The sequence below is a fragment of the Poromitra crassiceps genome (assembly GCF_964638095.1).
Source record: "Poromitra crassiceps genome assembly, chromosome: 20".
In the NCBI taxonomy this organism is placed as follows: domain Eukaryota; kingdom Metazoa; phylum Chordata; class Actinopteri; order Beryciformes; family Melamphaidae; genus Poromitra; species Poromitra crassiceps.
In genome coordinates this window covers 30161844-30178959 of record NC_139637.1, presented here as the reverse complement: position 1 = coordinate 30178959, position 17116 = coordinate 30161844, and the positions used below count along the sequence as shown (strand labels likewise).

At 42.3% G+C, this 17116-nt stretch overlaps 1 protein-coding gene across 1 annotated transcript in view; it reads right to left on the bottom strand.

Moving 5' to 3' along the window:
• oprl1 (opiate receptor-like 1) overlaps positions 1 to 17116 on the bottom strand; it is a gene marked incomplete at both ends in the record, with an annotated part of 173696 nt that overhangs the window by 62518 nt on the left and 94062 nt on the right. Inside the window, 3 exons of the mRNA XM_083657120.1 lie at positions 4292 to 4382; positions 8764 to 8946; positions 10301 to 10388. Coding sequence (XP_083513246.1) covers positions 4292 to 4382; positions 8764 to 8946; positions 10301 to 10388 — 362 coding nt within the window. The remainder of the gene's footprint in view (positions 1 to 4291; positions 4383 to 8763; positions 8947 to 10300; positions 10389 to 17116) is intronic.

The following is a 17116-nucleotide window of genomic DNA, read 5'->3' as shown; positions in this document are numbered from 1 at the left end:
TCACTGCTGAGCACACGCAGAGAGCAAACGCACTCACAGCAGAGCAGAGCAGAGAGATACTCCTCCCACAACGGGGGGGGGGGGGGGGGAGGAGGAGGGGGGGAGGTGGGGCACGCAGGACACTACAGCATACAACAGACCCATGCAGCTGCAGCATTACATCAGAAAATATTAGCAATGAGTCAATGATGTGCTTGAAATGCTTCCTTTCACAAAAGGGTAATTATCTCAGCTCGTAGAAAAAAAGGGCTGTTTTTGGTCTAATCAAGCTATCTTCTCCGGCTCATAACTAAAGAACGGAAAATGGGATCAATAAACTTTTTTTTGCAGGTGATAGAAGAGAGTCTCATCGTTATTTGTGCGTGTTCAGTGTTTACATAGTAATTATTAAAGAAATTATATGACTGTTTTAAAATGCATTGCGGCCTATGTGGCACAGTACAGCACCTTTTGCCCAAGGGCCGTGGCACTCAAAGTGTTAAGGCCATTGTGTGTTATGACCCCCTGCTGATATATTAAGGCCATTGTGTTATGACCCCTTGCTGATATATTAAGGCCATTGTGTTATGACCCCTTGCTGATATATTAAGGCCATTGTGTTATGACCCCCTGCTGATATATTAAGGCCATTGTGTTATGACCCCTTGCTGATATATTAAGGCCATTGTGTGTTATGACCCCCTGCTGATATATTAAGGCCATTGTGTTATGACCCCTTGCTGATATATTAAGGCCATTATGTTATGACCCCTTGCTGATATATTAAGGCCATTGTGTGTTATGACCCCCTGCTGATATATTAATGCCATTGTGTGTTATGACCCCTTGCTGATATATTAAGGCCATTGTGTGTTATGACCCCCTGCTGATATATTAAGGCCATTGTGTTATGACCCCTTGCTGATATATTAAGGCCATTGTGTTATGACCCCTTGCTGATATATTAAGGCCATTGTGTGTTATGACCCCCTGCTGATATATTAATGCCATTGTGTTATGACCCCCTGCTGATATATTAAGGCCATTGTGTTATGACCCCCTGCTGATATATTAAGGCCATTGTGTTATGACCCCCTGCTGATATATTAATGCCATTGTGTTTTTAATATGCGCAGTAAAAAACTGAGTTGTTGCCCCTTTAAGGATAAACACGAGAGCGCTGTTCGGCTGTTTGACCTTTTTTGGACAAAGCTGCAAACCCCAACAGCAAGGGGAACTGTCCTATCTGATGACACACATGCACACGCGCACGCGCGGGCGGGCGCGCACACACACACACACACACACACACACACACACACACACACACACACACACACACACACACACACACACGTGCACGCACACAGACACACTCCAGAACTGACCGTTCCATTCATCTCAGAAGAACCTGTTCCCCCTCATGACTTCAGCAATAATAATAGACTATAAATCTGTGTGTGTGTGTGTGTGTGTGTGTGTGTGTGTGTGTGTGTGTGTGTGTGTGTGTGTGTGAAAGCTACCCTAATGTGAATGCCTGAGCAAAATGATTTAAGGTGACACAGACTGGCCTACTGTTTGATGACCTCCCTCCCTCCATCTTTCTCTCTCTCACACACAGATAACACATGCACACACACACACGCACACACACACACACACACACACACACACACACACACACACACATGCACGCTCCTCCTCAAACACTTGCAGTGCGTACAGAGAAAATTTACATCTCTGACAATGTAGAGAGAGAGAGAGGGGGGGGGAGACAAATGGATCCTTTTCACAGCAGCTGTTTTGAGGTGGTAAAGCAGGAAGTAGCCTAAAGCAGGTGTAACCAATACCATTAATGGTGGTTCCATTCCATTTACATGTTCCAGGGCCCTCGTTAATGTTATTGGTTACACGTGATTTATACTTCTTGCTTTACCACATCAAAATGGTTGCTACGAAAAGGGCCTGTGATACATGAATGATTGTGAGCGATTGTGTCCAACCCTTACATGCCTTACTTTTATAAATGGCTGTGTTTAGCAAGAATGTAAATAATTATTCTCACTGTTGAACTTTGATCTTGCGGTGCCTTGTTTTGATCATGTGTTCTTTTTAATATGTGTTATTCTGATTAGGTTACTGATGATACTTTTTAACAGGGCATCAGTAATTGTATCAGAATACTCTTTTTTAATCCTGCGTGTGCATGGTGGGGCGAGTATGAATTATGCGTTCATGCATACTGTTCGCTGTGTATGTGTGTGTGTGTGTGTATGCATGCGTGAATGTGCGTGTGTGTGTCTGTGTGTGTTCGTACACGCACGTGTGTGTGTGTGTGTGTGTGTGTGCTCGTCTGTAAGAAGTACGTACTGCCATGTTCAAACTGTATACGGTAATACTGAATATGACATATGTGACAAATGTGACAGCTAATACACCTGATGTTGTTGTCGATGAGGACAGTAGAGAGGCCACCATTTTGGAAGTGGGGTGTGCTTTTGATCCCAGTCTGGAAGAAGCTTTTATCACCAAGGTTTTGAAATACCAACTGCTGAAGGATGCCATTTTATTCACCTTATGTAGCCACGCCCATTTGACCCGGTTCTGTGGCCGTCCTACGACTTCCGGCTAAAAATAATAATAAAATAAAATATAAAATGGCTGCGCTGCTCCAATATCATCTAACTCTGAATTAACTAATAGTTTAGCCAATTGTATGTAACATACCAAATAAAAGCAAACGGCAATGTCTAAGAATGCAACGCCATGTAACTGGCTCGTTAAGTCTCGCATTCCAGGGAATTACGTTAAAGCCCCATTCAGTAAGTTTTCCACTGCGCCCTCTGCGTGCATTAGTATCGATAACGATATCGCCGTTCAAAGTCAACAAAACACAGCGCCAGAAAGCTCTATGTACATGTTGTGACATCGGGTACTCACCACGTGATGAAATAATAATCCATAGTTCCGTGAAACATCATTTTCGTAGCAAATCCGAATCGAGTTACTTCTTGGTTTTCAGGAATACAACGCTGCGGCTGTAGAGCGCATGCGCACATCTTTTTCTTTTTTTCTTTTTTATTGCTACGGGACGTGGCAGACAAACTGCTTAGTCCCAGGGCTGGCCAATGGAGGGCGGTGTGGGATAAATAAAGGCGAGATTCTCCCTATTTCAAGTCAATCTACCATGTCCTATGACTAAAAATCTCTTATATTATAGTAAAAAATGTCAAAAATCTTACTGATTGGGGCTTTAACGTCTGCGGGTCTTTATTAACGTTAATGGCTCGCGCTGCCTCGGAGGAGAGAAAACCAGGGCAGTGGTGGCCCAATGGTTAGAGAAGCGAGCTTGTGACCGGAAGGTTGTCGGTTCAATCCCCGGGACCGGCAGGATAAATCTGGGTGGGGAAAGTGAAAAGGCAGCGCTTGCCCCTCCCTCATTACCACCACTGAGGTGCCCTTGAGCAAGGCCCTTATCCCCAACCGCTCCAGTGGAGCTGATCAGTGGCCAGCAGATCAGACTGCGGTTGTACTGGTCAGCTTCCAGGTATGAATGTGTGTGTGAATGTGAACAGGGCACTCCTGAAAAAGAGAGCATTGCTCTCAGTGAGACTCCCCCTGTATAAATAAAGGTTTAAAAAAAAACAAAAAACATCCGAAACTTTCTTTGTTGGAGTCCAGGTATGTTTTACAAGAAAGTGCTCGTCATTGTCGACGATAACGTTATCTGACCTGGCTAACAGTGGATACTCCGCTTGCTTGCTGTGTACCGAGCTCAAAGTAGTAGGCTACGTTCTTTGTTTTACACCCTGCGCTGTCCACTACAAAAACGACTCTCTTCTTCATGACGTTCTTTCATATTTGGCGCCGTGACCGCCGGAAGTGTTAGACGGACCCGGAAGAATTTGGCCCAGTGTAAGGTCTGAACATAAGGTGAATAGCTTGGGTATAATTGTAAATTGCTTGTTTTCATATTTGGAAGCCTTGGTAATGTCCATAGGCTGGTCGTAAGTGGCCTGCAGAGGCCTGGACTGCCCAGACCGAGAGCCAAGGCTCTGGCCAAATTCTGCTCTATTTGTGCAATAATTGGCAGTCGCCACATTTGGAGGAGGCGCTGTTTCCTAGATACATCTGTCACTATATAAGATGTCCCATTGATTATGCATCTATTATTGTTTGTGTTCAAGGTTTTTGTCTAAATGTGAACACAAATAAAGGTATTAAAATGTGTGTGTGCGTGAATGTGCGTCTGTGTGTGTGTTCGTACACGCACGCACGTGTGTGTGCGTGCACATCTGTAAGAAGTACATACTGTTATGCTCCTCTTCCACCTCCACGTCTCCCATGACCATGGCCGGCACGCCGATGGCTGAAGCCAGCACCCACACACAGATGTTGACCACCTGGAGATCACACACAGGCTATCAGACGAACATTCATTTATCTCCTCATACGATTGGACACACCAGGGATACTCCACTTGCTTTGCCCAGGGGACACTTGACAGTTAATAAACAAACATTAATAATCATTTTTTTGTAGTGGATTGTAGGTTTTTGGGGTGCCAGCCAGCGTTTAAGGTTTTGCACACACAGTCCGATTGTTTTTGTTTTTGCGTGTTTTTTAATCCGTCATCTGAAAACACAGACGGGTCCCTGCTCGCAAAATTCTATTGACTGATGCGAAAAACGCAGAAAATCGAAGCTCGTCCGAAAACTTAAATGATGGACATAATTGTCAGTCTCGGTGTGTCAATGATGATTGAGACAAATGAGGTCGTATTCTTTTTTTTCCGTGCGCCAATTTTGGACGAAAATACGGACTTGGTGTGCAAAAGCTATTAGTCTGACAATTTTTACGTTTCCGATTTTTAAGGTCGTATCCCCCATGGATGCATGAATCAGTGCTCCATACACTCTGCCATGACCCCACATAGCATCAATCTGAACCACCAAGCAGAATGCTAACAAATAATCACAGCAATAATCAGAGCAACAATGCCATATAAATCCAGTGTATTTGTGGTACAAGGAAAAATACTCAAATGAAAATGTCCTTTACAGGCAAGTCTAAATAGTCTAAAATAAACCAAACTCAATGTTACTCACTAAACATATAGTTCAGAATTAAAACAAACAAAGAACAATAACATAACATGGTTTAATAATAACATGGTTAATAACACATTTTTGTGAGAAACTCAACGCACATATTCATGTTTGGTTTCCGGGGACTTTAATGATAAATATTGATTCCTGGTTCGCCGATAAAATTTCACTTTAATTACGCCTAACTGCTCCATGCTTGACTAAATGCTCAACGGCATGTTTTAATGTAGATAAACTCAGTTTAAGCAGTTTTCTTATTGTGCATACATTGCATACATTTTGAAAAGCATTTTATTTATGTCTGCTGCATCTGCCAGTCGCCCATTACTTTACTTTACTTTATTGCATTTGTAGACGCTTTTATCCAAAGCGACGTACAGAACATGAGTATAAGAACATAGAATAAAAGAACATAGTCAATATAAAAGTGCATAACAGTATACAAAACACGGTGTGCAAACGGCATTAAAATTCAACTATCAAGCCGCACATTCAGCAACATCCAAACAATAACAATGTATAAAATGTTTGCATCAAGCCATTCATTCCACATCATACAGCGATAAACATTCAACCATAACTAATATTACTTCCATTCACATCCTTCTTAATCATCAATTTGATAGTGAACATAAAAGAGATGGGTCTTGAGTCTCTTTTTGAAGATGGAGAACGATTCTGCGGAACGGATGGAGTGTGGCAAATCGTTCCACCACCGAGGAGAACAGACCTCTCTGTGACCATTACCATAAGAGTAGGTAGAGTAATAATGTGTTCTCCACTACAGGAGAAATTATGTCGAAAAATGTATGCATATATCGGCATCGGCCAAAATAATTGAAAAATATCGACAATTCGGATATCGGCAAAAAAAAAAATCCAATATCGTGCATCCCTAGTGATTACTACAGCAGAGTAACATGGAGCTGATATCACAATTCATGTTCCTGTCAAGTCCTAAGTCACCAGAACCCAGGTGAAGTCTCAAGTCTTCTCTTCATGTGTCAAGTCCATTTAAACTGTGACTTGAGTCCAAGTCATGAGACTGGAATCCCTCTATCTACTGACTGTTCAGTTCAGTTCAGTTCAGCTCAGTTCAGTTCAGTTCAGTTCAGTTCAGCTCAGTTCAGTTCAGTTCAGCTCAGTTCAGTTCAGTTCAGTTCAGCTCAGTTCAGTTCAGTTCAGTTCAGTTCAGCTCAGTTCAGTACTTTATTGTCCCACTGGGGGAAATTCGTCTTGCGACAAAGCACAAAGAAGACGTACAACAACAGTGCAACACAACGACACATGACAGCACACTGATAAAATCAATAAAAAAATGGATGAATAGAAAATAAAAGATAAGATAAAAAGATAAAATAAAACATAAAATAGGATCAAGTGTAGCGGCGCCAGTGTGAGCAAGAAGTGCAAAAGTGCGAGGTACAATTACCTATTGTGCGAGTTGAGTATACATATTGCACTTGGGACAAAGGAAAATTTAAATCTATTGCACTTGAGTCTGGGGACTCTGTACCTCTGTCCTGAAGGGAGGGGGAGGATGGTTTTGGTTCTTTAAAATGGACTTTGTTTTCCTTAGTACCTGGCAATCAAAGATGTATGACAAGGAGAGCTGCTGCTTGCCGATGATCTTGCTGGCTGCATTACACAATGTTGCCCACACTTTTCTTGTTTTGGACATTTAGGTTGCCATACCAGCATCCTAATGAAAAGGTTAAAACTGATTCGATAAGGGATCTGTAAAATAACAATCAAAATGTTAAAGTCCCTGGAAACCAGAAATATATTTTTTATTATTTAGCATTTTGAGTTCATCACATTACAGGAACCTATGTTAATAAGCCACCAGCCAAATTTGAACGATGATGAACGTCGCAAAGTATATAAATTTAGGTTTGTAAAAAAAGTCATGAGAATCAATTAGATTTTAGACAGTCTTTTCTCCCGCGGACTGTGTGGGCGTGTCCCGTGTGTGTGCGTGCAGGACTGCAGCAGGTCTCCTCCGAGAGAGAGAGAGAGAGCGAGCGAGAGAGAGAGGGAAACAGAGAGAGAGAGAGAAAGAGAGAGATAGAAGGAAAGAGAGATGGAGTGTGTATGTGTGTGTGTTCGCTCGTTGCTTGGCACATACTAACAGAGAGGAAGAGAGACTGCCGCTGTGACTGCACATCGCTACTGTGTGTGTGTGTGTGTGTGTGCGCGTGTGCGTGTGTGCATGTGTGTGATTCGATTAAATCTTATGACGTGATAAGATCATGCATTTTAGCAGCGAGCGCACCGCTCTCTTCAATGAGGAAATGGAAATCCAGACCTTGTAGAAAAGTGGCAATTTTGGGGGTTTGGGTTTAAACTAATGTCTCCTACTTTCTGAGGCACACAATTACTCACATAAGACCCTAAATTTAATAGTTAGAAGGTTTTTGTGGATTTTGGTTTCCAGGGACTTTAAATATATTAAGTGGAGCCTTTGTTGGCTTTTCTTGCAGATTGCTGTGGTGTGAGTTTATTATAGATAATTGAAATTACTGAAATGTAGTAGCCTATGTGCATATAAGAACAAAAAATAGGATTGTTTGGCTTCATTATATGATTTTACATCTAAACCAGCACATCAACTATCACTGTAAATAAATAAATAAATAAATTAATAAAAATCTACTTTTTACACTGACACAAACACCCACACCCAGCTGTTTAACACCTGCCTCAGAGACAGTAATTACAGTGCTTTATATAATATGAGATGACATCTGCAGTAATACCACACTGCCTCTATCACTATGTGCTTATTTCTAGTTTCCTCATTTTGTAACTAGATGACACACACACACACACACACACACACACACACACACAAACACACTCACAGCAGTTTAGCGTTCAGAGACGTTGGGTTTGCTCGCTTTCTCTCTGTTTCTCTCTCTCTGCCTGCTTACGTGCTCTGATCACTCTGATGAACAGATAGGCAGACAAGGGCAGGGCTGAGTTCAGCTCTGACAAAACGTAACAAAATGTTTGTTTACAATGGGAACGGTGCTGCCTTGTGTTATAGAGTTGCACCTACTGTATCTGTTAGATCCACTGTTCGATCTGACTGAAGCACTCCGCAAGTAAACGGCAGATAACCATGGAAACTTTTAAATGTGCCGATTTAATCTAAAATACATTGAAAATATATTTTATTCAAGGGAGACATACAGTTAAAAAAAATCACCTTATTATTAAATGATTTTATTCTAATTTTCAAACAAAATGATTTTCTTTATAAAAAAAAACAAGATTCGGTCTTCAAAAAGTATTTTTTTTTCTCTCAGAAATAGCTACTGAAAAAGCGGAGTCATCTCATAATCCGGGTCGTCTTATATTCGGACCAATACATTCTGACATGTTTTTACCTAATCCACCAGATCAACTATCCAGTATCAGTTTAAGGAGCCGGTCGCAACAAAAATAGAAAAATGTTTGCTGGGCCTCTGTATCTGGGATCAGATACTCTCTCAGTTTAATCAATATTCATAAATGCACCATGTAAAACCCACTGCACAGGCTGGTTTAAGCCATTTCAAGGATAATAACAGTATCATTACGTTTTGTTTCAAATTTATGTTGATATTGCACATGTTTTCAGACATGTAAAATACCAATGTTTTATTGTGGCGTTTTGGTTGTTGGTGTTTACCTTGGCTTTGTGCGGCGTCCTCATGTCCAGGGCTTTGACGGGGTGGCAGACAGCGATGTAGCGGTCCATGCTCATGACGGTGAGCGTGAAGGTGGAGGTGAACATGTTGTAGTAGTCGATAGACACCACGGCCTTGCACAGCGCGTTACCAAATGGCCAGAAGCCCAGGAAGACGTCTGTGCCCTGCAAGCAGACAGCCAGAGTGTGCACAGACTGGGGATGGGACAACATGGACTGGTGTTCTGAGTACCTTCATGTCTTTTACAGATTATGATGATTGTAAGCTTTCAAATGATGTGTCATACAGTGAAATCTGAAAATAGTCGAGGAAGATATGCTTATTTGAATGTTCATTCGTACTCCTAAAAGCAACATTCAGAGAAAATCACACTCAAAGTTTGTGAACTCGGTTTGCCCTGCACAAGCTATTTACTGATCCTAAGACTGTTGTTGTTGTTGTTGTTATTGTTGTTATATGTTGTTGTTATATTGAGTGTGTTCTTCAACATCTAAACTTGCGTAATCTAAAAAAATAATAATAATGAACAAACAAAAAATATTTCACGGTTGCCTAGTTGTTAATGCATTCACCAGGCCGTGTTACATAGTTTATATAGATGCATGTAATAACATAATATGATTGGAAATGGGTCAATGTATTACTATACAAGGTTTAAACAGACTATTGGACATTTTACAGTTGTTACTCATTTAAGTTTGGCCACTTTGCTGCAGTACTGCCTTAACGCCGTGGCAGCAGTGTGGCAGCAGTGAGGGGAATCTTTTGTAAAGAACAAAGAAAACATTTAAACTAGAACGACCGCACCGCGGATATAGGCCTATGCCTCTGCCAACAAGTGAGCAGTCGACATCCATGTCTGTCCAGACTTTGACGTTTGAGCCAAATGTGAAGAAATTCTGTCAAGGCGTTACTGAGATATCGCATTAACAAGCTGGAAAATAATGTTCATGAGGTCACAGTGACCTTAACCTTTGACCACCAAAATGTAATGAGTTCATCCTTGAGTCCAAGTGGACGTTTGAGCAAAATGTGACAAAATTCCGTCAAGGCGTTCCTGATATATCGCGTTAACGAGCTAGAAAATGACATTCGTGAGATCACAGTGACCTTGAACTTTGACCTTTGATGACCAAAATGTAATCAGTTCATCCTTGAGTCCAAGTGGACGTTTGAACCAAATGTGACAAAATTCTGTCAAGGCGTTCTTGAGATATCGTGTTAACGTGCTAGAAAGTGGCGTTCGTGAGGTCACAGTGACCTTGAACTTTGACCTTTGATGACCAAAATGTAATCAGTTCATCCTTGAGGCCAATTGGACGTTTGAGCCAAATTTGACGAGCATCGGACAGATGGACGGACGGACAACCCGAAACCATAATGCCTCCGACAGCAAGCCCCCACTTTTACCCGCATACCTTGGATAGCCAGCAGTAAGGTGCCCAACTGAAATGAGTAACATCTGTACTGGACAGATACAGTATACATGTGGACATTGGTGATAAATGTAGGCTATACCTGGAAAGGTAAGGTAGCCAGGACCAAGGAGTCAGCCAGGGCCAGGTTGAAGATGTAGATGTTAGTGGCCGTCTTCATCTTTGTGTATCTGAAATGAGAGAGGAGACAAGGAGGGAGGAGAGGAAGCAAGGAGGGAGGAGAGGAAACAAGGAGGGAGGAGAGGAAACAAGGAGGGGGGAGAGGAAGCAAAGAGGAAGGAAAAGGACAGCAATGTCAGCCGCAGTCCACTTGCCATCGATAACATTGGTTCAATGGGGTTAAAACGACTGATGTTTATGAATGCGCCCTCTTGTGGTGGTGTGAGTAATGCATGTGTGCAAGGCATGCAAGAGTCAGGAGCAGCCGGCTGAAGTGAAGATGAGACGGACCAGTTTACACCGTTGCAACTTTCCCTGCAATGTTCTAAAATGTTTTTGTCTTGTTGTGAATCATTGGTGTAAACTGAGCTTTAGATCTTAGTCTTTATGGTACCAGTATCTTCACTCTGGCTTTAAAAAATGAGCCCACTATAGTCTCTGAAAGACAGTAATGACACCAGTGTCCTCAAGCAGTAGAATAACTTTTTTTTTCTCATGCACACATCCGTGACCCACTCAAAACGGCACGACCCACCAGTTGAGAAATGTCATTTTGGGAGATTGGAAATAGATTTAGTCATTTCGGTACGAGGACGTGTTGAGAGACACACCAAAATAGAGGTCATTTTAGGGCACACACACGCACACAGACACACACACACACAGACACACACACAGCCTCTGCAGGGCTGGCTGCAGGATGCCGGCAGCATAGTAAACAGAGTCTGGCTCAGACTGAGCTGCGTGGGCAGGTTCTGTGTGTGTGTGTGTGTGTGTGTGTGACTGAGTTGTTGTGATGCAGAGCGTGTTCAGGCTGCGGCTGATTGGACCACTCACTCAAATGACTTCTAGATTCTTTACCCAGAACCCCTTGCAGCAGCCTAGTCAGAGATCTTTAATATAGAAAGAGACACCCAAACTTCCAGTCACTTCCTGTATCTGTGCCACGGAGGTTTCGCCACTGCCACACCCCCTTAGGAGACTGGTCAGCCAATGAAGTTTCATACCATTGACAGACAGCCAATCACAAGCTGTTAACCATGCCCATTTAGGAAACCGGAAGAGTACCATTTCTTACAACTGGTGGAACCTGGAGTGGGGTGTCTCTATCTAATATTAAAGGTAACTGTTATAGTTTATGGTCCTAGAGGGGACGTGTGTGTTCTCCACATTGCTACGGTACACTGCTTCAGAGCCCGACCAATACTGGATTTTTGAGGCCGATGACGATACCGATATTAGGGAGTAAAAAATTTCCGATATCGATATATCGGCCGATATTCTTATATACACATTATATTACACAATTATTTTTGCAATGATCCCTCAAATATCAAACATTTGACAAAGATATGACTTGACATGACTTGAGATATGTAATGTGGGCAGGATATTTTACAGCTTATCAATCAACTTTATTGTCCAAAATGACATCAATGCAATGGAACAGTAAACTTCACTGGGAATTTAATAATTATAAATAACTAGAAATATAAAAACACAAATAGAACAAATATAAAATATAACTTGAGCTAAGAAAAAATATCAAATATACACAACATGCGGTCTATAACTTAAAAAATACCAAATAAAATAAAATACAATTTTATTATTTTATTTTTTTAAATACAATATTGGCCAACATATCGGCTGATACCGATATATCGGTTATCGGCCAATATCGGTGGACCGATATATCGGTCGGGCTCTATCACAAACATCATAAACCATGACAAGTGCTTGACATGATGCTAGACAGTTCCTTCACATAAAGACAACTTAAAGACCACAGGCCGTCTTCACAAGGAAAACGAAAACATTGGTCAGTTTTCAAGGTGGTTAGGTTAGAGTTGGGGGCTGTAACCAGGAGTAGCGGTGACCTCTGGTGATCTTTAACATAACGACAGTCTGATGTTGAAATAGCTTGCCGATACTTAAGGGAGGAGGGATGGGATTGGTGGACCGGTAACGACCTTGTCTTTCAACTGCGAGAAACCCGGTCGTCAGGGCTGGACTGGGACCAAAAAAGCTACCTGCCATGTGGCTCAGACATGCCCACAATTTCGAATTGGCCCAATTTTTCGAGCTCGCGCTCGCTTCGCTCACGCTCGCATGGGTTGGGGATTTACTTATAAAGCCACATGTTATGACCCGGTCTAGGGGTTTTAGGTGTAATGATGTTGCAGCATTGAATAAACGTGCCCAGTGAGAACTCAACGTTTACTTATTAAATAGACATAATTAGTACTAAACTTTACAACACTGATTTTTTTTTAACGCAAATACAAGTGTATTGATTGTTGTCATGTTGGCGTCCCTACCTCTAGGAATCAGTAGGTGAAACTATAAAACTAAACTTAACTAAAACTTAGATACTCAAAACCAAAAAATATAGAGTAGATTACTTTGGACATAATATAGCCACACAAACATTTCCCATATGTCTGATGTATCTTTCCCCATAGTCTGTTACAACTCAACTCATTCCATGCCTGTGTTTGATGGAGCAAGCAAGCAAGTCATTGGAAATGAAATATTGTTTATAAGTTACTCTAATAAGCACAGTTTAGATATTAATCTAAACGTTATAAAAACGTGAAAATCATAACGTCGTTGTTGCCGATTAACCCATCTGGCTACCACCATGAATAACGTTACGTTAGCTAGCTCACTCATCGAGAACCTAGCAGTGTGCACCAATCCTAAAAGTTGTCATTTTGTTGAAATTAAGTAGTGCTTGGTCGATCATATGTACGCCAAATTTACCAGCAGGCTCTACGAATTTGTGAAGGCCTTTAGGTAGTTTTCTACCAGGTAGGTGCGATTGCCGATTTCAAGGAAGGCAGTGTGTTAAATTGCCACATTTTCTAATAGAGTTTGGCGTGTACCGCGGCGTGCGTCAAAGCTACAAGCCAGAATCCTATCGCTGGGTCAAATTCAAATAGCTGCCACACTTACCTCAAACGAGTGAGACGCAGACGACGACGTCGATGTGAAGTCAGTGATTTTAATCCGTTTAGGTGGACGGTGGTGCCATGATGCAGCGCTACTTTTCAAACACTGTGATTGAAGTGAGTGACAGACAGTTGTAATGGGCTGGCCCAATTGTACGTGGACCAACGTTGATTGGTTAGAGGGCTGGTCTCACTCCAGAATCATTCATTATTGACGCCTGAATGGGCCGCTACCGGCCCAATCAAATACATAATACATACTTTTTCACCAACCTGACCGGCCCACTAGCCAGCGGCCCACCGGCCATTGCACCGGTAGAATTACATTGCAGTCCCCCCCTCCCGACGTGTTCCCTCTTTAACCATAACGCAAACCACAACCTTAACCAAGTTGTTTAGTTGCCTAAACCTAATCTAAGTTGTATCAGTTGCCTAAATATTACCGACATTTAAACATAACCAATGTTTTCAAATTGACTTGTCCCACGTGACGTGACGTCCCACACGAAGCAAGCACCGTTTCGCTCCTGTTGTTTTTGTGAGTCGTTGGGAATCGAGTTAGGTCACTTTCACATATAAGCTGGTGTACTCGGTGCGATTCAGAGGTGAAGTTGCAACATTGTTGCATTTTTCGTTCCGATTCGCTTTCACACAGCAATTTGTCAAGCGCACCAAACTTTCTGAACAATGTCAGGTGGTCGAAACGGTCACTCGTCTATTGGACAGAATAGAGAAGGGAAGTCTCTCCTCTTCCGCTGGCTTCTTGCCTGGCTGAGGGCTGACCATGGAGCTGACCAACACTACCTGCGATATTGGGATTTCTGGTTTAACTTTGGTGTTTCTATATCTTGCAAGAATGTCGCCAATATGAGCAGAAGATGAGGCAGCAAGCTGTTGAACATTTCATTCTGCAGATGAGATGAGCGAGGCAGTACCTAAGGAAAAGGCGAGCCCTGTTGAGAGACAACGATGTGTTGTTGTTGTTGTTATGACGACATCGGCGCGCCGCTACAGTATTTGTTTTGCTTCCTTCTACCGCCTTCTACTCATGATGCATTGACGCTTCCTATTATTTGCACTTTTGTTTAGTCCGGTTTGCTTTCACACCACAAACGAACCGCGCCAGGGAAGCGAACCGAGACCCACGTTTTCAAGCGGACCAGAGTTTGCTTGTTTGTTCTGCAGCAGAGTTCGTTTGAGCTTTCACACCACCCCAAATGAAGCGCACTATCGGAGGAAACAAACTCTGGCGCGGTTAAAGCGGATAGCTTATAAAGTGAAAGCAACCTATTCTGCTTCGGTGTGAAGATGTGTAAAGATATAAACAGACATTTGACATCGACACGACGGCTTAGAAAGAAACTAAGAATTAAAGTGCACAAGTAGGTCACAAGGTGCTAAAGAGCGTGTGTATTTATTGCACATTGGTCTATTGTGCTAACATTCAGCATCAGAGATGAACAGCTTGATGGAGGCCGGACCAAACGGTAGCTTCAAGTGCTTTGATGTGCACTTGGCTCACACAGTCTCCTTCCTGATGCAGAGGTGGTATTCAGGAGAAGATACTGAGATTCTATAGTGATTTGAGTTGCTTGTTATCATGATTGCCTGCTCGCACGGTACAGGCTCTGTATGGCCTCATATTCTTTCCTTGTTACCTTCATAGGCGTTTTGTGCATGGTGCCGGCGAGTTGCACTGGTAGGATGCCAAACTGCTGTAATTCCATATCTAATGATGCTCTGTAGGTAATGATGCTGGCTGCTCACTCCAGACAGCCTCAATCAACTCAGAAACTTTCTGAGTTGATTGTTGTGGGTGGGGGTGCTGTCCCCCTCCCCCCATATTTTAAGGTGGGCTGAATGATTCACACAGCATCAACTCGTGGCTTGAAGGAAGAAGGAAACATTCCACCTTAACTAGCTGGCTTTTTCAGCATCCAAATATGTTTTTTTTCTCCCAGTACCTCACTATAACAAGTAAAGATGAAAAGGCAGCCAAAAATCCTTTCATTTTTCGGACCAGCTGCGAAAAAGGTAAGTTTACAATCATGAAGAAATAATGTTAAAAGCGTGTTTCTTTTCAACACGGTTGCATCAAAAGTTAGCGTTAATCACCCCATTGCAATTTGCATCGCCAGAATTCACCACAAAATGGTAAGTTACTTACGAAAAATGTCAGCCGCCGTGCCCAATGATGATCAATGCCTTGTGCAACTTGTGTGATGCTTGAGACTCGTTGAGAGATTGTTTAGCTGTTTGTGTTGATAACTGACTCTGCTGAGTCTGCTCTGTTGTGCCCATATACGTCTTTTTTAGTTTCAGAGCTGGAAATGTCATGGGCTACTTCTGCAGTGTTTATAGAGGACACAATAAAAGTCGTGTGTGTTAGTGTGTGTGTTGTTGGGACTTGTGCGGGTGTTCCCCATATACTGTAGTGTGCGTTCCCTCACTTCTCCAGATAGCACTACACCTCTGGTTAAAAGTGACTATCGTGGCGTTTTGAGTCAGAACGAACTACGTTAGCAAATGTAGCTAAGCCAAGCTAACGGCAGATTGTATTCACTGTAATATTGTATATTATTAATATGACAGGTGACGTGAGCGTTGATAACCATAACGTCTGACGTCAGTTCCCCTTTCTAGCACGTGTGCCAATTTAAGAGTTTGAGGTTATTTGTCAACAAAATACAGTGGCGAACACTTTGGCTAATTAGCAGAGCAGGAAAAAACACGGCTATACATGAAATAGCTTAAAAATGACAATACTGACTGGAGGGGGGCTTTAGCCACCTCCTCCAACCTCCCACCATATAAATAAAATAAAATAAAATAAAACTAGAACGACCGCAAGGCGGACTTATGCCTCCGCCATTAGTTCATTCTTGAGTCCAAGTGGATGTTGGAGCCAAATTGGAAGAAATTGCATCAAGGCGTTTCTGTGCAGAATTGGATATTTGAGCCAAATGTGAAGAAATTTAGTCAATGTGTTACTGAGATATGGCGTTACCGAGCTTGAAAATGGCATTTGTTAGGTCACTGTGACCTTGACCTTTGACCTTTGATAACCAAAATGGAATCAGTTCATCCTTGAGCCTAAGTGAATGTTTAAGGCGAATCTGATGAAATTCCGTCCAGGCGTTCCTCAGATATGGCGTTAACAAGCTTGAAAATGGCGTTCGAGAGGTCACAGTGACCTTGACCTTTGACCACCAAAATCTAATCAGATCATCCTTGAGCCTAAGTGAATGTTTAAGGCGAATCTGATTAAATTCCGTCCAGGCGTTCCTCAGATATCGCGTTAACAAGCTTGAAAATGGCGTTCGAGAGGTCACAGTGACCTTGACCTTTGACCTTTGACCACCAAAATCTAATCAGATCATCCTTGAGCCTAAGTGAATGTTTAAGGCGAATCTGATGAAATTCCGTCCAGGCGTTCCTCAGATATCGCGTTAACAAGCTTGAAAATGGCGTTCGAGAGGTCACAGTGACCTTGACCTTTGACCTTTGACCACCAAAATCTAATCAGATCATCCTTGAGCCTAAGTGAATGTTTAAGGCGAATCTGATGAAATTCCGTCCAGGCGTTCCTCAGATATCGCGTTAACAAGCTTGAAAATGGCGTTCGAGAGGTCACAGTGACCTTGACCTTTGACCTTTGACCACCAAAATCTAATCAGATCATCCTTGAGCCTAAGTGAATGTTTAAGGCGAATCTGATGAAATTCCGTCAAGGCGTTCCTCAGATATGGCGTTAACAAACATCCGTTCGGACGGACATCCGTACG